The sequence below is a fragment of the Sciurus vulgaris genome (genome assembly GCF_902686455.1).
Source record: "Sciurus vulgaris genome assembly, chromosome: 16".
Taxonomy (NCBI): domain Eukaryota; kingdom Metazoa; phylum Chordata; class Mammalia; order Rodentia; family Sciuridae; genus Sciurus; species Sciurus vulgaris.
Window position 1 is genome coordinate 9,471,603 of NC_136477.1, and position 25,028 is coordinate 9,496,630.

General features: G+C 43.3%; 2 protein-coding genes across 2 annotated transcripts in view; both read right to left on the bottom strand.

The window, feature by feature from the left end:
* Positions 1 to 22,666, bottom strand: part of LOC306646164 (olfactory receptor 7E24-like) — a 53,862-nt gene extending 31,196 nt beyond the window's left edge. Inside the window, exon 1 of the mRNA XM_079114617.1 lies at positions 22,619 to 22,666. The gene's annotated coding sequence lies outside the window, so the exon portion shown is untranslated. The remainder of the gene's footprint in view (positions 1 to 22,618) is intronic.
* Positions 136 to 1,176, bottom strand: LOC306646355 (olfactory receptor 7E24-like; the record flags this gene model as incomplete). The annotated part of the gene is made up of 1 exon (XM_079115014.1): positions 136 to 1,176. Exon 1 carries the CDS (start codon positions 964 to 966, stop codon positions 136 to 138), a length of 831 nt encoding a protein of 276 aa, XP_078971140.1. The 5' UTR covers positions 967 to 1,176.
* Positions 22,667 to 25,028: the final 2,362 nt, after the last annotated feature.

Consider the following 25,028-nt stretch of genomic DNA (forward strand, 5'->3'; position numbering starts at 1 on the left):
CACAATGAAACATGAGAAATCAAAGTCATCAAGTACAAAAATAATGTAACCAAAGAGGTAGGATTTACAGGTCTGGGTGCTAATTTGATTGTTTTTTCCAAACTATCCATCAAGTCCCTATCACAGATCATGAGATTAGATGAGCCTACTGTGGAGTCTCTTTAGGGTACTTTTAATGTCCCTGTTCCTCAGGCTGTAGATGAAGGGGTTCAGCATGGGGGTGACCACAGTGTACATCACTGAGGCCACTGCAGCTTTTCTAGAGGAATGGGACACAGCTGACCCAAGGTACACTCCAAAGCCTGTTCCATAAAATAAACAAACAACTGAGAGGTGAGACCCACAGGTGGAGAAGGCCTTATACTTCCCACCTGAGGATGGGGTTCTCAGAATGGTGGAGACTATTTTATAATAAGAGAAAAGAATTCCTGAGATGGGGAAAATGCCAAATAGAGCACCAACAAAATACATTACTATGATATTGGTGAAGGTGCCAGAACAGGAAAGACTGAGGACCTGAGAGGGGTCACAGAAGAAATTAGCAATTTTGACATCCTTGAAGGTAGTAAACTGTAATGCAATCAAATTGTGCAGCTGGGATTCCAAAAGGCTAATCAAAAAAGACCCCAAAACTAAAAAGCCACAGAGGCGAGGGTTCATAATGGTTGGATAATGCAGGGGGTGACAGATGGCCACAAAACGGTCATAAGCCATCACGGTCAGAAGCATATCATCCATGCATCCAAAAATGAGAAAAAGAGACATCTGTGTCAGGCAGCCCACATAGGAGATGACTCTGCTGTGAGTTTGGATGTTCACCAGCATCTTTGGGACAGTGGTAGAGGCAAAACAGATGTCAGCCAAGGACAGGTTGGAGAGGAAGAAGTACATGGGGGTGTGGAGGTGGGAGTCAGAGCTGACAGCCAGGATGATGAGCAGGTTCCCAAGCACTGTGACCAGGTACATGGACAGGAATAGTCCAAAGAGGACAGGCTGCAATTCCGGATCAGCTGAGAGACTCAGGAGATGGAATTCGAAGATGTCTGTTACATTTGGTGCTTCTATAATGCTTAGACACCTTTGACATAGAAAAGAGGGTAGGAAAAAGGAAACAAGTCAGCAAGCATTCAGCATTCCACCTATGCATTTAATTCTAGCCTTCACAACTACTCATCCACACTGAGGTCTACACACAGTAAATGATATTTCTCAGTTGTGACAGACCTAATCATCTGGGAACACTCTCATTATTGTTTTTCTGTCCTTCACCTCCTCTTTTACATACCTACTCCTTTTTCTTTTCTTTTCTTTTCTTTTTTTTTTTTTTTATTATTCCACCCAGAGCCTCAACCATACTAGGCAAGCCCTCTACACCCGAGCTATCTCCTCAGTCCCTTTTTGTTTTATTTTAATACAGGGTCTTGCTAAGTTACCCAGGTCAGTCTCTAACTTGCCTCAGGCCCCTGAGGAGTGAGGATTACAGGAGTGGACCACACCTAGCCGACCCACCTAAATACGCTTAAGTGCACAATGTTAGAAGACCCTTAACACTAGTATAACAAGTTCACAGTCACAGTAGCATACAGATTAACCCTGGATCAAAAAAAAAAAAAAAAGTGTGAGAAATACATTTTCTCCTTTTAGAAATAAAATTCATTTTAATTGAAGTAAAGCAAGAAACAGTCTAATATACCTAATCATATTCTAAGACAATGGTACAAATTCCTGTAATTCAGAATATATATCAACACTTCCTAAGGGTTAGAACTGTATAATATGAACACTAAATTGATAGTTCATAATCATAACACATACTTTTTAAATGTTTTTTAAGATGGACATAATACCTTTATTTTATTTATTAATTTTTATGTGGTGCTGAAGATCGAACCCAATGCCTCACACGTGCCAGGCGAGTGCTCTACCACTGAGCCACAACCACAGCCCATTCTTAACACATACTTATGGACCAGTTTTCTTCCAAGATTTTGTCCTTCTAGGTCTTCTGATTTACCTCCTTTGTGGATATATGTTCTCAGTCTAATACCGTGTGTCTTTTAAGAATCACTTGATGACAATTATCAAGAATACAAGCAATAATAAATGTTGGCAAGGATGTGGGGAAAAGGTATAATCAAACATTGCTGGTGGGACTGCAAATTGGTGCAACCATATGGAAAGCAGTATGGAGATTCCTCAAAAAACTTGGAATGGACCCACCATTTGAACCAGGTATCCCACTTCTAAATTTATACCCAAAGGACTTAAAATCAACATACTAGAGTGACACAGCCACGCCAATGTTTACAGCAGCTCAATTCACAATAGCTAAACTATGGAACCAACCTAGATAGCTTTCAACACATGAATGGATAAAAAAAAATGTGGTACACATACACAATGGAATATTATTCAGCTTTAAAGAAGACAGAAATTATGGCATTTTCCAGTAAATGGATGGAATTAAAGAATATCATGCTAAGTGAAATAAGCCAAACCCAAAAAAATAAGGTTTGAATGTTTCCTCTGATACATATGCAGATGCTAATTCACAATGGGGACAAGGAAGCTAGGGAAGAATAGAGTTACTTTGGATTAGGCCAAAAGGAGTGAAAGGAGGGGAGCGGGTATGTGGGTAAGAAGAATAGTAGACATTATTGCCGTATGTGCATATGACTACAAGAAAAATGTGATTCATATCATGTACAATCAGAAGAATGAGAGGTTATACTCCATTTATATACTATGTGTTAAAATGCATTCTACTGTCATGTGTAACTAAATAGAACAAAAACAATAAAAAATTTAAAATATACATGACAGCAAAAAAATAAGAAAAACATTGTTAAAGATAGCTTTTTCAAAAAATAAAACTATTCAGTAGAAGGCAAAAAGAATCATTCAATATATTACTATTATCCTTAGTTTAGGCAAACTTAAAATTTTAAGAAATGTGTTTTAGGTAGCTGCACACAGTCAAGGCCTCCCAGGTAAGTGGCGTTAGAGTACCCTTCACCTGATGCTGATTAAATAATGAAGAATTTAAAATATTTCTGAAGGATTTTTTTTAAATTTTGTTTTATACCATATCATTGCTATCAACCCCACAACTATCTAGTGAGGAAAACAGCTCTTTGCACTTTTCATTTTATAATCTACAGCAAACTGCTACTGTGCTCCACTGTTTTTCTAATCATAAATCCTCTCACAGTTGAGAACTTAAGCACCAAGGATACCCCCAAAGCCCCCGTTTTTCCGTCCCAACCTTTTTACATCTTAAACATTTTCACATCAACCTTCCTGATGCCTGGATGGTAATTCTTTTACATTAGCTATGTGAGAGAAACTCAGGCTTATTACTTTTTCAGGCCCCCCTGGGATTTAATTGGGATAAAAGGCAAAAGAAAAAAGTCCTGGAATCATAAACACATGGTGACAGATTCCCCGTAGCAACAATGGGGAAAATAAATACTAGCTTATAATGTTATGAGAAATTTTTAATTTTTAAAAATTGCTTAAATAGTGTTTCTTGAATCTCATATATCAATGTATTTACCCACGTAAATTTTAAAATAGATACCTTTGGATTAGGTCAAAATCAACTTCCTCAGAATATGTGTATGAAAAGTTCTTCGTGGACCCAAGTTTCCAGTTCTGCAAATGTTCCAATGAAATTGACACAGGTAGATTAAAATGGGTTAGAAATAATAATCTAGGGCTTTTATGTTATATTAAGGATTATTAATGTAATCATGGTATTATAGTAAACTTTATTGTTAGTATGATACACTTACATGTTATTTCATACACCATATTTAACTTTTTCTAAATGTTCCACATCTGGGATGATGAGTCAAAAAATGGGTTAAACCAGGACAATCACTGCCTAAGAATATTCCTGGCACTTAAAAATGGAGCAATAACATTACCTATAATTATCATAAATAAAACTACCAAATTTGAAAATATAAACATTGAATAATATTTGCTTCATAAATGAAAGCATATTGAGATTTGAATTACCACTGATGAAATCTGAGTTCCTGGTATCTCTGCATGATTTCATTCCCCTGCCCAGCTCTCCCCCAAAGGCAGCTGCTGTCATTGATGGTCAGAAGTTATTGTTAATGTTACCATGACAGTACTGATTTATGCATCCATATATTTTTCTTAGGAGGCTGGGGATGTAGTTCAGTTGGTTGAATGCTTGCCTAGAATGCATAAGGTCCTGGGTTCAATCCGCAGCACCACCACCATAAAAGAAAAGGTATTTTCCTTAAAAACTTACCAAGGAAGTTCCTAAGATTCATTTAGGTAATACATAATGCAACATCTACTGCCCCTGAATGTGCTACTTGACAACAATATGTGCTTTAAAGTCTCTCTCTGTAGTACACACGTTTCTAGCACTTCAGCTGATATACAGCAAGACCTGAGAGAGGGACATCATTGAACTTGTAAGTTTATTGTGTTAATGAAAATCCTTTCAAAATTTTTTTACTCTCATTTTACCCAAGTGGGAACTGTTATGTAATTCAGTATTGAAACAATAAGATATTTTTGTTGAATGATAAGAAGAAAATACTTACCATTATCAATAAGTATTAATTCTATTCAACCTTGTTTTATATATTGATCACACATTAATCACACAGTACCCATTTTCTGTTTAATCCATACTCAACTGATTCAAGTTGAAATCTATGCAGATGACAATACTTAATCTTAAGAGAAACTCACAACCTTCCCTATGTTCAAAAAATAATGAATGGAACTGACAGCAATAAATTAAATTGCCAAGCTCTCAGTTAAGATCTGCTAACATTTTTTATTGTTTCCAAACCACCTGAATATTTTAAGCAAAGATTCAGAGGTATTAACTGCAAGCACATCTTAGGTACATTTTTAACTTTAAGTTTCCTGAGTAGTAATAATGAAATCCCAAACTGACTTCATGCCTTCATTTTTTTTCCCTGCTACCTGGAATTGAACCCAGAGGTGCTCTACTACCAAGCCACATCTCCAGATCTTTTCATTTTTTATTTTGAGACAGGGTCTCCCTAAGTTGCTGAGACTGGTTTTGAACTTGAGATATTCCTGCCTCAAGCCCCCAAACCTCTGGGATTACAGGCATGTGCCACCACATCTGGCTCATGCCTCCTTTTGAGATTGAGTGGGTTGGTAACAAGAATGCAGGAGGAGGATGGCCGCTGAAAGCTTATCCTGGAGTGCCAGAGAGAAATCTGTGCTGAACGTTTGTGTGCCTTCTCTTTCTGCAGGCTTTTCCTGTGACCTCAGCCACTCTTCCTGAATTGTGGCACCAGGGGTCACACACTGATCTGTACTATAATCTACCATACACCCTCAATCAGTAGTGCCTAGTGAGTCCATCCCGGGGTGACAGGGAAGGAGAATGACTGAGTTATTTAGGAGACAACCTGCCCAGCTTCTCCTGACCAAATGTCCTGTGTCAGTAGCCAGAGCTTGTTCAAACATAGGTTCAGTGTATTCGACCAAAACTCCTAACACAAATTACATAAAAAGCTGTGCTCCTTTTTGTTCTGTAAATATAAGTACATGGCATTTATACTTTGTAGAAGACTTGGCAGATGAATGAATCTACGTAGAACACATAGCTCAGCACCTTGCTGCCCTTGGGACCCTCTCAGAACGGACTCATGGTGTGTGGAAACTATCCTCAGACTCATCCTCATTCCCATCGACACCTTCATAGCCCTTCTGTATTGCTTAGGACCCAGTTTAAAAGGATGGATTTCCTCCTCTCCTGTATGGAATCTACAGGAAATAGAATCAGTGTTAAGGAAAGCAAAACTTTGAATGAGATTTCTGTTGTTCTCACTACAACCAATTATGAAAACTCACAGTCCTTATAACTGCAATTTTGTATTCTATTGTTCTCCCACCTGGCTACCCAAACTGCATGCTTCTCCTGACAAGGAGAAAGCAATGCTTTAGACATTCCCTCTTCCATTCTTTGTCTCCCACAGCACTTACTGACTTGTGCTGTGCATCTGGTAAGTCATGACCCAGCAGAGCAGATCCGACACCCCTCCCTGCCAGGTGTGCAGTGACCTCCCGCTTCACCTTCAGGATTAATATCAATCAACCTCAGACAGCTGCTCACTGATGCAGACAACCTTAGAAGGAGGAGACACAGCTGTGGAACCCACTGGACTGGAGCCATCAAACTTAAGACCTGCGAGCCCTGGGTGATTATTGACTATTTGTCTTGGAGGCTCAATACACAGAGCTCATAATTAGTCAAATTGGTCCAGGTAGCACAAACTCTAAGGACCTGCTAATATTAATACTGGAAAAAGAGGAGGAGAAAATGAACATCAGCAAAGGTTCCTCACCTCTTACTGATGAAAAAGTTCATATGTACTCCTCATTTCTTTCATTTCTCTTTTTTTAAAACTCATACACTTCAGTTCCATTCTTACTATGGTAAATTTTTAAATTGCTTTTTAATTGGTGCATAATTATACATAGTAGCTGGTTTCACTGTGGCATGCTCATCCATGTACATTACATGATTTGAGTTTCAATTCCTTGTACCTACCTAGTCCTTCCCTCCTCCTTCCCCTTGACCACTTTCCTCTCCTATACTTTTAATCCCTTCTATTTTCATGAGATCCCTTTTGCCCTTTTACTCTCTAGCTTTCACATATGAGACAAAACCCACCACCCTGGACAGTAAGAGTCTGGCTCGATTCACTTAACCTGATGCTCTTGAGTTCCCTCCATATTCCTTAAAGTGATGTAGTTTTGTTCTTAGTTATACTTGAATAGAACGACGTTGTGTACAATATACCACATTTTCTTTATCCATCCACCTCCTGACTGACATCTAAGCTGCATCCACATATAAATTGTGTATCATTCACAAAACACATGTAAATACAATACATATGTATGGTTCCATATACAAATTAATTATGCTGCTATAAGCATGGGTATGCATGTATCTCTGTCGTATGCTCACCTTAATTCTTTCATGTAAATACTGAGGAGTTGTATACCTGGGTCATAAGATGGTTCTTTTCAGGAAACTCCATGCTGATTTCCACAGTTGTACTAATTTACAATCCCACCAACAGTGCATAAGAGTTTCCTTTTCCCCAATTCCTCACCAGCATTTATTATTATTTGTATTCTTGATGATCATCATTCCAACTTGAGTGAGATAAAATCTCAGTGTAGTTTTGTGGAAGGGTTGGGTTTTTGTTTTTGTTTTTACAATATAAATGTATTCTTTCTAGCACTTTAACCGATACATAGCAAGACCTCAGAGAGGGACATCATTTAACTTGTAAGTTTAATGACAATCCTTTAAAAATTCTTGTACCTCTCATTTTACACAAGTGGGAACTGTGTAAAATGTAGTTGGAGAACAGTATTTTAATCACAATTTATGAATATTCAATTTACTATTAATTGCTGTAAAGGTTAATTGGGGTCCAGCTACAAGGGTCAAGGGGAGAGCTAATAAAGAGGCAAGCACATAGGATGGTGAAGAGCAAGAAGTGGCTCCCATGGGAAAGCCAGCCCAGTTTATTATCTATTCCAGGGTCATATCAAGTTACATTAAGCTACCCGGTGCAGTTAGCTTTGCACATGTGCAGATCACATAACTTGCTTGCTTCTCAGAGTCCACTAGTACCGAATATTATGATAATAAGATAATGTCTCCAGGACTCAAGGACAGAGGAGTTGCAGAGCATTTCTAAGCCATTCAAACAGGGCACCTATTGTTGTTCTGAGGAGTTTGCTTGACTTGAGGACTTTCACTCCCCTGTATATTAACTGACCTGAAATCCCTACAAATCACCTACATTTATTGTCATATATATGTATATGTATACACCAACCACATTTTTTACCCATTAATCTGTAGACAGGTACCTGGGCTCATTCCAGAACTTGGCCATTGTGAACTGAACTTCTATAAACATTGATGTGTCTGTATCATACAGAATACCGATTTTAGTTCTTTTGGATAAATGCCAAGGAATGAATAGCTGGGTCATTTGGTGCATCCATTCCAAGTTTTCTGAGGAATCTCCATACTGCTTTAAATAGTGGTTGTACTAATTTTTAATCCCACTAACAGTGTATGAATGTACCCTTTTCCCCAAATCCTCACCAGCATTTATTATTTGAATTTTTGATAATCGTCATTCTGACTCAAGTAAGATGAAATGTCAATGTAGTTTTGATTTGCATTTCCCTAATGGCTAGGGATGTTTAACATTTTTTCAGTATATTTTTTGATCGTTTGTATTTCTTCTTTTGAGAATTGTTTGTTCAGCTCTTTTGCCCATTTTTTAATTGGGTTATTCAGTTCTTGGTGTTAAGATTTCTGATTTTTTATGTGTTCTGGATATTAATTTCCTGTCAGAGGAGTAGTTGGCAAAGATCTTCTCCCATACTGTAGTCTCTTTCTTCATACTCTTCCTTCCTTTGCTCTGAATAAGTTTCTAATTTGATGTTGCCCCACTTATTGATTCCTGGCTTTATTTTTTGCACTTTAGAAGTCTTATTAATGAAGTCAGTGTCTGCACCAATATGTTGGAGTGTTCAGCCTGTGATTGCTTCTAGCCATTGCAGAGATTTGGGTCTAATTCCTAGGTCTTTGACCCACTTTTGTGAGTTTACCTTTGTGCAGGGTGAAAGACAGGGATCTAGTTCCATTCTTCTGCACATGTATATCTAACTTTCCCAGCATCATCTGTAAAGAGTTATCTTTTCTCTAATGTGTGTTTTTAGCACCTTTGTCGTGTATCAGAAACTTATCTATGTGGGTTTTTCTCTGTCTTCTATTCTATCCCACTAGTCTTCATGTGTGCTTTAGTGCTGATGCCATGGTGGTTTTGTTACTCTAGCTTTGTGGTATAATTTGAAGTCCAGTATTCTGACGCCCCCAGCATCACCATTATTCTCACGATTGCGTTGGCTATTCTGGGTCTCCTGTTATTCCAAATGAATTTTAGAACTATTTTTTCTAGTTTTGTGAAGAATGTTATTGGTATTTTAATGGAGATTGCATTGCATAGAATCTATATAGAACTTTTGGTAGTATGGCCACTTTGACAATATTAATTCTGTCCCTCCAAGAACATGGGAGGTCTTTTCCATCTTCTAAGACCTTCAATTCCTTTCTTCAGTATTCTATAATGGTTTGTTTTTCCTTGAGATTATTATAAGTGGGAAAATTTTCCTGATTTCTTTCTCAGCAGATTCATTATTGGCACATAGGAAAAGCAATTGATTAATATATCAAGTTTTACTCAGCCATAAAGAAGAATGAAATCACAGTATTTGCTGGTAAATGGATGAAATGGAGAACATGCTAAATGAAATAAGCCAGACCCAAAAAATCAAGGGTCAAATTTTTTCTTTCATATGCAGAAACTAGACCAAAGGGGGAAAAAAAGTGGGGGGTGGAATTAACCAGATTATGATATGTACATATATCAGTGTGCCCCAGTGAATTCCATCTTAATGTACATCTGTAAAGCACTAATTTTTTTAAAAAGTATAAATAAATAAAAGGAAAACCAGTACAGTAGGGGGAGAGGAATGGAGTGGGGAGAAAGGGAGGCAAAGGGGAGGAACTGAAGATGGAAACGGAGCAAATATTCCAAGTGTGTATAATTACATCAGAATGAACCCCCATATTATATACAGCTCATGAATTTTAAAAATGTGTTTTGGGTGTAGAGGCATGCATGAAAAATCCATATATCACTTCCATTCACATTTTATGAGCTTCTTTGTCTTATGTGCCCTGAACTTGGTGAACTCTGATGGAATACATTGTTTGATTACCACCATCAAAGTCAAGATGTGGAACCTTTCCATCAACCCTGTGTACCCTTAGTATCACCCTATTTTAAAGCTCTGTATTAAATTTATTACAATCTAATATTCTTGCTTGTTTATGTATATGCCTGTATTTTCAGTTATGTGTCATCATTTTGCTAGAGTAAAGGGGTCTTATCCCCTGTTTGACCTTTGAATCCACTGTGCCAAAAATATGCCTGACACATCATAAACTCTCAAAAAGTGTCTGTTGGACATTATTATGCTATGTACATGTATGATCACACAAGTGGTGTGAATCCATATCATGTACACCCATAGACGTGAAAAGTTGTACCCCATTTGTATACAATGAATCAAAATGCAGTCTGTAAAAATTTTTTAAAAAGTGTCTGTTGAAGGAAAGAAAGGAGGGAGAGAGGAAGGAAGGAAGGATGGAAAGAAGAGAGGGAAGAGCTGGCTTCTGTCTTCATATGCCCAACAGGGGTATGTAACATAATCCCTTTTAGAGTGCTTGTGAGGACTACAGGAGATGTTGACTCTAAAAGTTCCTGTCATTGTGCCTGGCATTTAGTTGGTGTAGATCTTACTGCCTTTGAAGACAGTTTATCAATCTTTTTGACCCATATGATGTTTTCAATAGGACTGGTCTTCTTATTCTTCTTTTTCCTACTTTGTTTCATGAATTCGCCCTCCACTGGTCCAGGGTTTCTCTCTCACTAGTGTCAACTCTTTAAGTCAGGGTAGTTCCTGACCTCCCTCAGCAGCCTCCATAGTAGCACCAGAGAGAGGTGTCCAGTCTCCTTCCTGTGATGGGTGGCCTGTGATTACATGAGTTTCTTTCACAGGACATGCCGGATTAAGTAGTGAGATAAGGAATTCTTTGTTGTCTTCTATTTCTATGGCACCAGTGATTCAGCAGAGGGGTTCTTCCTGTGCCTATCAGGAATACCAGTGATTTGAGAGGCTGAGACAGGAGGATTGCAAGTCACTCTGCAATTTAGTGAGACTCTGTCTCAAAGTTAAAAAGGGACAGGAATATAGCTCAGTGGTGGAGCATTTGCCTAACATGAGCAAGGCCCTGGCTTAAATCCCCAGTACAGGAAGTAGGGGTGGCCAAGGGAGGTGGGGATGGTGGTGAGAGGGAGAGGGGTTGTCCTGCTGTGAGATTCTTGGATTCTCTCTAGGATTTACTTCCCCCTATAAACCCTCTTTGTTGCTCAGCCTTGGCCTACACTGTCAGCTCTGGTGTCCTCTCAAGTGACTACCCCATAGCTGACGCTAATTAGACCCCAGGCCTCAGTGTTTGGGTTTCCTATGGTATTCCAATGCAAACACCTGTCTCCATTCTCCACCCTTCCTCTCAGGGGGAATTCTGCCTACACTCTGGATCTTTCTTTTCATTCTTAGCTAATTTATGGTGAGGACAAAGCTCCAAGCACAAATTTTTCTCTTGAGTAGAAATACCTTAGAAAATATACAACTTCCATGGGTGTTCAGTCTAAAATTGTTTATAATCATTTTAGAAGCAATCAGAAACTGTTTGCTGAAAGAAGCCTTTATACCTATTTAAGACACTGTCACTGTACCACCAACGCTCAGAGATGTTGATGGCCTTGGGATCAAGGAGGAGGCTGGCACATTGATCACTGCTGTGACATCCTTGACCAGGAATATTCCACATATTGAGATGAAACATAGTAGCTAATAGTGATAAATGCAGTCTTTCAACACAGAATTATCTTTAAGCTGTATTATTGTCTTGGCAAGATAAACTTGCCAGGGACAAAATGTTCAGAGTAAAGGAAATGCATTTTCTGAGGTTGAGAATCTGAAACAGATCTTCTTTGGAAAACACCCAGTTCTTCAGTGGATCAGTAGTAAACTGGGGCATAGTCAGAGAGGCTGGCAAGCTTTTGCAAGGAGGCCTATTTCTCTTTGCAAAATAAGGACTTTGAATTTTATCCAGAAGGCTAGGGGACACCTCTTGAGGGCCAAGAAACTTTTTAGAACATTTTTTTTCTTCAGGTTATATGAATCATTTTACTTTTATTTTCTCATTCCTTAGTTACCTCAACCTTTATGGCAGCAGGATTGCAAACTGATTGGCAGTTGAGTAACTTTCAACACAAGTTTGCTTCCTTCCTTCCTTCCTTTCTTTCCCTTCCCTCCCTCCCCCTCCCTTCTCTCTCTCTCTCTCTCTCTCTCTCTCTCTCTCTCTCTCTCTCTCTCTCTCTCTCTCTCTCTCACACACACACACCACTTGAGGAAATAAAGAGAAGAAAAACATTCCTGGAGACAGTAATGCATTAAGGATTTTCCAAGGGAATTCCTCTTGGAAAAGCCCTTGTCTTGTTGTCTTGTGACTGCCTGCATATAGCTACCCTCCGGGCGCTGATAACATGTTCTTCCTGTAATATATAAAGCCACTCCCCTCCCAACCAGGTACAGCCATTTTGCCAGCCTCCCAACCACTTGTCAATCTGCACTCTGCCAGCCTCTTACTTTATAGGAATTTCTGGCTTACTATGCAGCCGTTTTCCTGCTTCCCATGTTCTGTCCTAACATGCTATTGGTTCATCAGTCAGCTTGCAAGAATTCTCCTCCACTATTGGTTCCTTCCAGCTGGCGAGATTCCAATATCTGGGAGAAGCCACACGCCATCTTTCTCTTTTGCCCCTTCTTTTCCCCTGAGCGGACGTGCCAATCCTCTGCATAAAAAAAGTCTCTTGCATGAGACCTCGTGTCTGTGGAACACTTTTTCTGGGAGCTATTGGTGAGCCACAACTGAGCCAAGCGAGCGGCAGTTCAGCGGAATCCACAGCCCCGGCTGCCTTACATCTCGGGAGCGTGCAGCAGTGGCTACAGCTGCATCGGCCCAAGTTGAGCTGCATTTTTCCCCTAACACTTCCCTTCCTGCCTGGGTGGTAATTTTGCTCTGCCCAAACCTTTATATTAAGTCCTTTTAGGAAATCTCCTCCATTATTCTCCTAGAATGTATCATCTCTTTTTACCAGGATTCTGGCTAAAATACTTGATTGGTAGTTTGGTTGAATATAGAATTCCCAGAAATAATTCTCAGAATTTTAATGACATTGCTTCATCGCTTCTAGCTTCCACTGTTGCTGTTGAGAAGTCTGTTTCTTTTTTTTTTTTTTTTTTTTTTCAGGGGGAGAGGTGTACTGGGGATTGAACCCAGAGCCTCAAGCATGAGTGCTGTACCACTGAGCTGCATCCATATCCCTTTTTATTTTATTTTGAGACTGTTGTGGAGGTTGTAGTCCTCCTATCTCACCCACCTGCAAATAGCTGGGATTGTAGGAGTGTGTCACTGTTCCTGGTTGAGAAGTCATGTTTTGATTTCTATCTGCCTTACCCTAAGATCTCCTAACATATTCTTTATGTTGCCAGCATTCTGAATTTTCAAAAAGTTGTGTCATTTTGGAAATTTTTCCTCCAGAGTGTTTCATGGTGTGTTTTTAAACTACGGATGTCTATGCTTTTTAGTACTGGGAATTTTTCTTGATTACTTTTGCTGATGATTTCTTCCTCTCTGTTTTCCAAGTTCTCTTTTTCTAGCATTCATATCACTACACATTAGATGTTGGAACTTCCAGTATTACTCTTTACTTTTCCTGATCTTTTCTTTTTATACTTTGATCTTTTAACTTTACTCTCTGACTTACCTAAGTTTATCTTCCAATGTTTCTGTTGAGTTTTTCTTTTCTGCCATCACCTTCTAAAAAAATTTCCAAGATCTGTCTTCTACTTCTTGAATAGACTTTTTTTTTTTTTTTTTTTTTTTTTTTTGTAGTAGGGATTGTATACAGGACCTTGTACATGCTAGGCAAGTTCTCTACCACTGAACCACATCCTCAGTCCTCTGATAGATAACCTCTTGAAGTGAACCTTGAGTCTCTGGGCACAGTGGAAATCTCACCTGTCCTAGATGCCTTCTAAACAGCATTTAGTACCTTCTAAACAGTATTTCAGGCAAGAGAGCATATTAAGGTGTTTGTTAAAACCACCATATTTACCTGTTGATTATAACTTTCTATGGTTGAAAAAAGCAATCCACATCAGTCTGTTCTTTGCTTTCTATATAAGCCCTACCTTCTCCAATATTTGACTTTTTCTTGGCTGCTGATGAAATGAGGTAACTTGGTAATTGGTTGAGACTAGAAAGATATCTTATTACAAGGAAATGAGCGGTCTTCTGGAAAAGGCAAGGGTGACTTAAGGACAGTGCTCTGAGTACTGCTAGATCATTCCAAATCAAGAATTTAATGGTATGTCCCTATTAGGGCAGGCAGTTTGTCCTTGGCCATGGCCACCATGCTAACTGTGGCATTTTGTCTCAGTACACTTATCTACCTTTTAAAAAATCTCCCAATACATGTACTCTCAACAGTTTCACCTTTGATTTGACAGATTCTGAGGACATTTGATCTTGGATAATCCTTTTGAACACTCTGCTCTATACTTTGTCATGAAAGGGATGAAGTGGGAACAGATGGAGGTTGGATTTATCACTGAGGCAGAGACCTCTTTGTCCCATTGAGTGACTGTTGCCTGGGTTTCTGTTTGACTCGATCACACAGTCACCCCTGAGCTGATTTCCATTTCTCAAGCCTTCCCATCTGGCCTTTCATTAATTCAGTCAGCTCTGATGACCTTCTAATAAATTTTCCTTTGTTTCTTTTGATTTCAAACAAAAGCCTTAACAGATAAACACTGCAACCACAGGAAGGAAATTTGCAAGTGTTACAGGAACCTGACAGGTGGGATCAATAGATAAAAATCCAACAGGTCCTCAGAAGATCAACTTAAAATGCACGCACTATTAGGAATGGATTAGTATTTTCTGACTAGGAAAACAATGGTTGACTTTTTCAATGTCTTCTGCTTACAATCTAAGAGTAGGGCAAAGGCCTACTTTGATGCCTCTGAAATCCCATGTTTGTTCTACCAGAGCCAAAGGGAATGACTCACTAATGAGGACCAGATTTGCCTTTTTCTACAACTCTGAGGGAGTTGTTTAGTAATTTTTTTTTTTTTTTTTTTTTTTTTTGGTACTGGGGATCGAACTCAGGGCCTTGTGATTGCGAGGCAAGCACTCTACCAGATGAGCTATCTCCCCAGCCCAATTTAGTAATATTTCGAACGAACAATCTCTAAAAAAAAAAAAAAACAGTACAAATCCAAAAGAGTCCAACAAATTAGATGAGATATAAGATTTTTGGCCTAGCAATATTACACTATTTCCAGGTAAATTAGATAAATTCAGTTCAATACATGACTTAATAGTAAGAGGTACTTGATGTTGGCAGAGATTTAATTTCACACACACACACACACACACAAAAACACTCACACAGAAACACACTATATCTTGAAATATACGTACTCTAAACACTCATGGAATGATCTTATTGTGAAAATAATTTCAAACAATACAGAAATATATAAGGTGGAACTTGAAGAACCAGAGAGGGCAAGGGGAGGGCTGCCCTCTCCAGGGAAAACCTGTGCGTCGGCGGGTGGCTGGGCCTCACCCAGGGCCCTCGGTGGATCCTCCCAGCGTCCATCCCAACAGGTGCACCAGTGAGCCTGCCCTTCTCTTGCCCCGTGAGCCGCAGCAGCTCGAGGATGCCAAACCCTCAGGCCAGAAGGAAGCTGCATGTGCCAGCGTGCCAGCCATTCCTCTGCGCTTCCTCCACGAGAAGACACCCGCTCCCAGGCCAGCCTCCCAGCAGGGCTCTGGGCCCAGCCCTGGTAGGCGGGGAGCAGAGGGAGACAGCTCGGCCTCCCAGGGCACCTCCACGGGGCCAGCCCACGACAGAGGCAGGGGCTGGAGGCGTGTCACCAGGAGGATCGCCACCTGCCTTCGTCGACTCTGCTGCTGCCTTCCTAGCGTCCACCGGCCAGCCTCGAGAAGAAGGGTGGCTCCGGCGGACCGAGGCCACAGACCCCCTAAGCTCCCCAATAGCGTGCTTCCAGAGATCGTGCCCACGTGACAGCCCGATGGACAGCCAGAAGACCCCGAGCTCTGAGCATCCCTCCATCACCAAACGGACTCAGCTTCAGAAGTGAGGCTGCCCACTGGCTCAAGCATCTGGGACCGGATTCCGCCCCGGAGCGCATCCCGGTGCAGGACTCTCCTCCACCCCCACCTGCCAGAGACCTCAGAGACTTTTCCCCAGGACGCCTCCTCCTGTCCCGCTCTTCTCTGCCATCGCAGAGATGTTTCTTAATAAATATCTGTTTCCCACAAATGTGTAATACGATGGATGTTCCAATGACTTCTTTAAAAAGAAAATAAGGCTTAAAATAGGAGGAGGAAGGAAAAAGGAGGGAGGCCTCAGGGCAAGGGCAGGAGCCCAGCAGCCACCCTGTCAAGGCCTGGACCCAGGTGCCTATGCCTACCCCTTCTGTGCCAGTGGAGACTCCTGCCCCTTGAACCAGTGTAGAACCGGACTCACACCTTGGGCCAGTGTAGATGAGGGAAGGTCTTGCCTTAATTCCATTTGAGCTGATTGCTTTGGTGGCAAAGAATCCCCCTCCCCGTCTTCAGGCCCTTCCCTGAGGTGTGTGGAGAGGGTGAGTGCTAGCTGTTGGAGAAGAGGCCTTGGAGACTCCACAGTGTTCTGTGGCATCATCTCCATATGCCAATGTGCAGGCAAGCGAGAGGTGGGTCAGTGGTATGGGTGGGCCTGCCAGCAGCAGTGGCTGTGTGCTTCAGCACATGCCATGCAGCCTCTGTAGCCCAGATCTCCTCTGGTCGCTGCCAGAGGTCATGGAGTGTGAGCACATGGGACGTGGGGGCTGGAGATATTACACCATGTCAGCGTTGCTACTTCATCAAAGCCAAGGGCACCTAGGTGGAATTGCTCTTCTCTCTCGGTCGTAGGGACCCTGAATTTTGTAAAGTCAAGTGCGCACAAACAAAGAGCAAGAAAGCCCCCTTTCAGTCAGGCTGGGAGGCCTCGTGTACCTGTGAGCCCTGGTGTCTCCAAAGGGCTGGGACTGGCACAACTACTCTCGCAGCTTCTTCTTGCCCTTCCCCTTAATGGGCAGAAGTGCATACCTTACACACACACACACACACACACACAAAATTGTGATAATAATAATTAAAAAGAAAAAGAAAAAAGTATGTCCCATTTGTCATTTTAATCATTTGTCGTTTTCTGGGAGGGCTTCTATAGTTGTAAAATGATGCGCAGCTTAGAAGTTTCTACAAAGTAAAGTCATTGAATATTTTTCTAAACAGCAAGAGGAGCATGGTAAATGCCCCTAAAGGAAATCCCCTTCCCATTTGAGCAGGGGCACACTGTGTGCAGTCAGGAAAGGGAAGATTTGGGGTCCAACCTTGCCCTTGGGCCTGGCTTGTCTAATTGCTGCCTGAAAGGTTGCGATGTGCAGAAGGTTCTGGGAGGCAGGAGAGGCATAAGGAGGGGAATGAAGGAGTGTGCCCAAGAAGGAATCCCCGGGCCAGCTGGGCAACTCCAGGCTGGCAGGGTGACAGCCACAACAGATATGCAGGAAGCCTGAAGGAGGGAAAGGAGGGAGTGTGGAGGAGGAATGCCTTTGGTGCACCTTGTGTGCCTTTGTCTGGGGAGTGGAAAGGAAAGGATTCCTGTGAGCTCTTCCTCGAGACCTGATGCTGGGCAGGGCTGGGGCTTGTCTGATAGGTATTCCCCCTGTTTCTCCTGGGGGAAGCAGAAGCTGGCCTTCTCATTGTGCCCAGGGCCACACTCCCTGTCTGAGTGGGGTAAGAAGGAAGGGCTGTTTTTCTTACTACATTATACAGTTATGTGAAGGCTGAGCCCCTTCATGCTGAGGCCCTTCCGTCGAGTAGCCCCAAGCCCTGGATTCCATTCCTACAGCCAACACTCACTTTACCTCCATTGGCCCCAAAGTCCTGTCTTCCCTAGGCCTCCTGTGATTCACCACTTCCTAAAGCCTCTTCTTTCCTGACGGTCACAAGTGCAGCCAAGAGAGGATGGGCTTGTGGGTCAGTACACGTCCATAAGTCAGTGGAGTTCATGGGTAGTGGTTGAGAAACCCAGAAGTGACAACCATCTTCACAGACCCTGAACAGAAGTAGGCCTCAGTGTGCTCAGTGGGAGCAAGAGCGTGTCCCTGAGAGCCACTGTGCATAGGTCGCCCAGGAAGCCCAGTGTAAGTGAACCTGAAGACCGATCAACAGAGTTTGCTCAAAGAAAAAACGGAGAGAAGAGGTTTGCTGTTGTTGCCATTGTCCCTGCTGTTGTTATTTGTAATGAAAAGATCTCCAGTGACCTGAGCAACTTAGGGAGACAGTCTTCACAAACAAGCCTAAAAAACAAAAGGGAATTTGGGAGCCTAGGGAAGTACTTCCGCTGTTGAGCACTTCCCTAACATGCCTGAGGCCCTGGGGTCAATGGCCAGTATGTTCAAAGAACACAAAAAGAAACAAAGGAAAAGCAGGGCATGAGAGAATGTGGCCACACTTCTGCCCCTCGCATCATGACAGCCAGAAGGCACTGGACCTTGAACCTGCCAGTCTCCAGAATGTGGGAAGGGGATTTCTATCTTCAATCAATCACCCAGTCCAAGGGGTTCTGTTCAGAGCAGCAGGAAGGGCCCCTGGTGTGTGGCAATGCCTCTCTTCCCTCACCTACCGGGGAGGACACTTTTGTTGGTTCTGGGATTGTCTGCTTCTGTATTGGATCCCTCGTTGCTTTGCACACATCAACACACCGCCTTTTGTGTGTTCCAGGGTTTCTAGGGAGAAATCAGATGAGAACCTTGTGGGGAAATGACGATGAACGCTCTCTCCCTCTCAACCCCATAGGTGTTAATGCCTAGCTCCAGAGCATCTTAGGGAGCAGAGCAGTCTATGATAGCATCCCGGTGTGAGTGGGCCCTGAGCACTGTGAGTTGGAAGTGGGGAACTGAATACTTTGAGTGTAGACATGAGGAGGGCTTTAAAATCTGAAAGTTATTACAGATTTTCAGGCAGCAAATGAGAAGACCATTGAAACCTCGGACCGGTTTTTATCTCTAAACATGTAAATATGAGTCTCCGTGACCCACGGGCACAGAAAGCTTTCTGGGTCCTTCCTTCTTCTTATCATGCAAGTCAAAAGGGTGCAGGAGGCCCCAGAGTGAGATGAACCCTGGGGGCTATGCCCAGGCTCCAATGGGTCATTTCTTGCTCTGACCTCACAAGGAGCCACTGTGAGGTCACCTCAAACCCCTGCTATATAAGAGAGTGGCTGAGGGTGGGCTTTGTCCATTAAGTACAGGAAGCTCTTGGTGGTGACCTGTCGGACTCCCAGGTAGTTAGTGCGTTTGGTGGTTGGTGGTTGGTGGTTGGTGTTTGTGGTGGTTTGCTGTTGGTTTTTTGATTTGGGCTTTTTGTTTGTTTGCTTGTTTTGAGTTTTGCCTTTGTTTGTTGGTTTTGGTGTTTTGTTTGGGTTTATTATTTTTTTTTAGATAGCATCTTCAGTTGGTGTTCCAGCCTAGGATGCGCAGAGAGTGTAGTGAGAGTAGTGTAGTGGCGCAGGGGCCCGGCTCCTGCTTCGAGTCGGCCCTCACCGACCATTATTGTGTCCTGAGGCCCATTGGGGAGGGGAGCTTCAGCCAGGTGGTACTGGCCCGCCATCTCCTGACCGGGGTCAAGGTGGCGGTGAAAGTCGTGCCGAAGACAGAGGGGCAGGAGCCTGTGCTCCGCGAACGGGAATGGTTGATGTCCCTGGAGCACCAGAACATAATCCAGCTCTTCCAGGTCATCGAGACCGCCCGCAACATGTACCTGGTCATGGAGTACGCACCGGGGGGGCAGCTCCGGCTTCGCATCCCGCGGGAAGGTGGCCTACCGGAGGTGAAGGTGCGCAGGGCATTCAGGCAGATGGTGCAGGTCGTGCATTACTGCCACCAGAAGGGCGTGGCGCACCTCGACCTCAAGCCAGAGAACTTCGTGGTGGATGCCACGGGCCACATAAAGCTCATCGACTTTGGCCTGAGCACCAGCATCACACCTGGGCAGCTGCTGACCGGGTTCAGGGGCACTCTCCTGTACCTCGCCCCTGAAATCATCAGGCGCAAGGCATTCGAGGGCCCCCCTGCAGACGTCTGGAGCCTGGGCATCACTCTTTATTTCATGCTCACGGGGAGAAGGCCTTTCATGGCGAGCACCAGTAAGGGGCTGCTGAATCTGGTCCTGCAGGCAAGTTACGACATCCCCCCGCATGTGTCCCCCGGAGCTCGCAGCCTCATTCAGCAACTCCTGACGGTGGAGCCCACACAGAGGCCCACCCTAGAGCAGGTCATGGGACACCCATGGCTGAGCCAGGGCGAGGACTCTTCACCCACTTGTCCCAGCCAGCCACTCCCCAAGCGGCCCGACCCCGCCCTCATGACCGTGATGTTTGACATGGGATTCGACCCCTACAACACCTGGTTGTCCCTGGCCAACCGCCAATTCGATGAGGCCATGGCCACCTACCTTCTCCTGCAGCACCAGAGAAGCCAGGGGGAGGGCTGCCCTCTCCAGGGAAAATCTGTGCGTCGGCGGGTGGCTGGGCCTCACCCAGGGCCCTTGGTGGATCCTCCCAGCGTCCATCCCAACAGGTGCACCAGTGAGCCTGCCCTTCTCTTGCCCCGTGAGCCGCAGCAGCTCGAGGACGCCAAACCCTCAGGCCAGAAGGACGCTACGTGTGCCAGCGTGCCAGCCATTCCTCTGCGCTTCCTCCACGAGAAGACACCCGCTCCCAGGCCAGCCTCCCAGCAGGGCTCTGGGCCCAGCCCTGGTAGGCGGGGAGCAGAGGGAGACAGCTCGGCCTCCCAGGGCACCTCCACGGGGCCAGCCCACGACAGAGGCAGGGGCTGGAGGCGTGTCACCAGGAGGATCGCCACCTGCCTTCGTCGACTCTGCTGCTGCCTTCCGTGCGTCCACCCGCCCGCCTCGAGAAGAGGGGTGGCTCCAACGGACGGAGGCCACACACCCCATAGACTCCCCAATAGCGTGCTTCCAGAGATCGTGCCCACGTGACAGCCCGATGGACAGCCAGAAGACCCCGAGCTCTGAGCATCCCTCCATCACCAAGCGGACTCAGCTTCAGAAGTGAGGCTGCCCACTGGCTCAAGCATCTGGGACCGGATTCCGCCCCGGAGCGCATCCCGGTGCTCCAGGACTCTCCTCCACCCCTACCTGCCAGAGACCTCAGAGACTTTTCCCCAGGACGCCTCCTCCTGTCCCGCTCTTCTCTGCCATCGCAGAGATGTTTCTTAATAAATATCTGTTTCCCACAAATGTGTAATACGATGGATGTTCCAATGACTTCTTTAAAAAGAAAAACAGGCTTAAAATAGAGGAGGAAATAAAAAGGAGGGAGGCCTCAGGGCAGGAGCCCAGCAGCCACCCTGTCAAGGCCTGGACCCAGGTGCCTATGCCTACCCGTTCTGTGCCAGTGGAGACTCCTGCCCCTTGAACCAGTGTAGAACCGGACTCACACCTTGGACCAGTGTAGATGAGGGACGGTCTTGCCTTAATTCCATTTGAACTGATTGCTTTGGTGGCACAGAATCCCCCTCCCCGTCTTCAGGCCCCTACCTGAGGTGTGTGGAGAGGGTGAGTGCTAGCTGTTGGAGAAGAGGCCTTGGAGACTCCACAGTGTTCTGTGGCATCTCCATATGCCAATGTGCGGGCAGGCGAGAGGTGGGTCAGTGGTATGGGTGGGCCTGCCAGCAGCAGTGGCTGTGTGCTTCAGCACATGCCATGCAGCCTCTGTAGCCCAGATCTCCTCTGGTCGCTGCCAGAGGTCATGGAGTATGAGCACATGGGACGTGGGGACTGGAGATATTACACCATGTCAGCGTTGCTACTTCATCAAAGCCAAGGGCACCCAGGTGGAATTGCTCTTCTCTCTCGGCCGTAGGGACCCTGAGTTTTGTAAAGTCAAGTGCCCACAAGCAAAGAGCAAGAAAGCCCCCTTTCAGTCAGGCTGGGAGGCCTCGTGCACCTGTGAGCCCTGGTGTCTCCAAAGGGCTGGGACTGGCACAATTACTCTCACAGTTTCTTCATGCCCTTCCCCTTAATGGGCAGCAGTGCATACCTCACACACACACACACACACACACACACACACACACACACACACAAAATGATAACAATAACAAAGAAAAAACAGTATGTCCCATTTGTCATTTTAATCATTTTCTGTTTTCTTAGAGGACTACTAGAGTTGTAAAATAATGAGCAGCTTAGAATCTGAAACAGATGTTCTTTGGAAAACACCCAGTTCTTCAGTGGAGCAGTGGCAAACTGGGGCATAGTCAGAGAGGCCGGCAAGCTTTTGCAAGGAGGCCTACTTCTCTTTGCAAAATAAGGACTTTGAATTTTATCCAGAAGGCTTGGGGACACCTCTTGAGGGCCAAGAAACTTTTTAGAACATTTTTTTTTTCAGGTTATATGAATCATTTTACTTTCATTTTCTCATTCCTTAGTTACCTCAACCTTTATGGCAGCAGGATTGCAAACTGATTGGCAGTTGAGTAACTTTCAACACAAGTTTGCTTCCCTCCTTCCTTCCTTCCTTTCTTCCTATTTCCTTCCCTTCTTTCCCTTCCCTCCCTTCCCCTCCCCTCTCTCTCTCTCTCTCTCTCTCTCTCTCTCTCTCTCTCTCTCTCTCTCTCTCTCTCTCTCTTTCTCTCTCTCTCTCTCTCTCACACACACACACACACACATACACACACCGCTTGAGGAAATAATGAGAAGAAAAACATCCCCGGAGAGAGTAACGCATTAAGGATTTTCCAAAGGAATTTCCTCTTTCCTCTCTTGGTGTTGTCTCTCCCAGCAGATCAGAACAGATGTGTTCAGATGTGTTCAGCAGAGTGTGAAGGTGTGCTGTACTCCCTGCCAGGACTTCCCAAAGGAGAAGAGATGGGCAGATGAAAGAGACTTTTGAGGGAGGAGAAAGTTACTCTAAACCAGGGGAGAGGAAGAGGAGACTCAGAATGCAGACAGATATTTGCTTCTCTTCTTTCACTTAGTTAACACCAGTTACTGCCATCTACCTTCTGCCTTCAGTTCTTCTTGTTGTTTTTTTAAATCCTCTTTGTGGGTCATGGTAGCACATACCTCTAATCCCAGAAATTCAGGAGGCCAAGGTAGGAGGATTGCTAGTTCCAGGCTAACCTCTGCAATTTAGTGAGGTCCTAAGCAAATTAGTGAGAGCCTGTCCCAAAATAAAAAAATAAATAAATAAAGGGCTGGGATGTGACTCAGAGGTAGAGCACCCCTGAATTCAATCCCTAGTTCCAAAAATAAATAAGTAAATAAGAAATAATTTTGAAAAACCTCTCAAGCTAGGGGTATAGCTCATCACCTGACATGCCTGAGATATTGGGTTCAATCCCCAGCAATACATACACAAAAAGCCATCCCTCATTTCTGTCACTTCCTGCTATGCTTATACATGAATGATTTTAGAAACTTATGCGTAAAAATGGCTAATATTACTTCTTTATTAAAATTGATATTTTCTTAAAATAGTCAATATAAGAATCAAGTAATTACAAGTTGCTGTGTGACATCTCTGGTTATTTTCCACTGACCATCTCACCCATTTTTCCATTCCTTGCTCACTTGCGTCACTCTTGTTGGTTTGTTGTTTTAACTGTGTGTGTGGGGGGGGGGGGTAGTAGAGCTGTAGATGAGCTTTGCTTACCTTCCCAAGTCATGCATCTTTGTCTTCAGGCACTATTTCCCAACTCTCTAGGCACCTCAATCTCTCTATTGTGGGAATAGCCTTTGTCTTTCCAGATGCTACTCATGGTCTTTCCCTCTTCATAGATAATCTCTATTAACAGATGTGTGTTTTCTTCCATACCTGGCTGTGAGTTTTTATTCCTACACAGGTAGTTGCACATTTACATATCTGTTATTCTTATGTATCATGTTACTCTGTGATATGCACTTTCATTTATCCAATATATCCTGAAGACATTTTCATATCAATACATATAGATCTCCTTCACTTAAGACTACAGTGTGCTATCATATTACCTAAACACAATTAATTTGGTGAGTTCCACTTATTGAAGTCTATTTTTGAACTTACATTGTTTGCATTTTTCTTTATTATGAAAAATGCCAACATTGATATGTTGGGTAATGTATGTACTTTTCCTACATGATAAATTATTCCTAAAGGTAGAGTTTTTGGTTAAAGGTTGTACATGTTTAACATTTTGAAAGACCCTATGCCCCTACCCCATAATCTTTCATAGTTTTAAATTGCATTTCTGTGCTTACTCTAGAGTTTGGTCATCTTTGTTCATATCTTTGATATGAAATTACTTGTTCAAATTATTTTTCCACTTATATATTAGGTTGGTTATATCTTTCTTATTGTTTGAGATATTTTGTCATGATTTAAATATCAGGTGTCCCTCCAAAAGCTCATGTGTTAGAAAATGCAGGAATGTTTTGAGGTGAAATGATTGTATTATGAGAGATGTAACCTAATCAGTGCATGGATTCATTTGGTGGATTAATGAATTGAATGGATCACTGGATGGTAAGTGTACAGGCAGGGCATGGCTGGAGGAGGTAGGTCATTGGGGCATGCCCTCAGGCATTATATTCTGTCCCTGACTCCTCGTGTGCTCTCTCTCTGCTTCCTGATGGCCACTGAGCAACTTTCCTCTGCCATGATGTCCTTCCTGCCTCACCTCAGGCCCAGAGCAATGGAGCTGGCTGATCATAGACTGAGAACACTGTGACCAAGATCCAAAATAAACTTTTCCTCCTCTAAGTCATTCTTGTCAGGTATTTTGGTCACAGTGATGAAAACCTAACACAAATGTATTCATATTAAAACACTTTTAAGGTATGCAGTAGAAATCTACAAATGGCAATCTCACCTCCTGATACCATTTTGCTTAATTCAGCAAATGAATATAAATGTCTGATGCCTTATTCAACTTTTTAATATTGTGTGCTGAGTCCAGCAGTTTCAGCTATTCCATGACCTGTGTTTTTCCATATCAGTTTGAGAATAAGTTTGTGTAGGTCAACAAATACCCTAATTTTTAAAGTAATTAAATACAGTCATTTAAAAGTGTTATCTAGGGAATGTAACCTCAGTAATTCGTTAGTCTTTTAAAATCATTTGAGATATATAGTA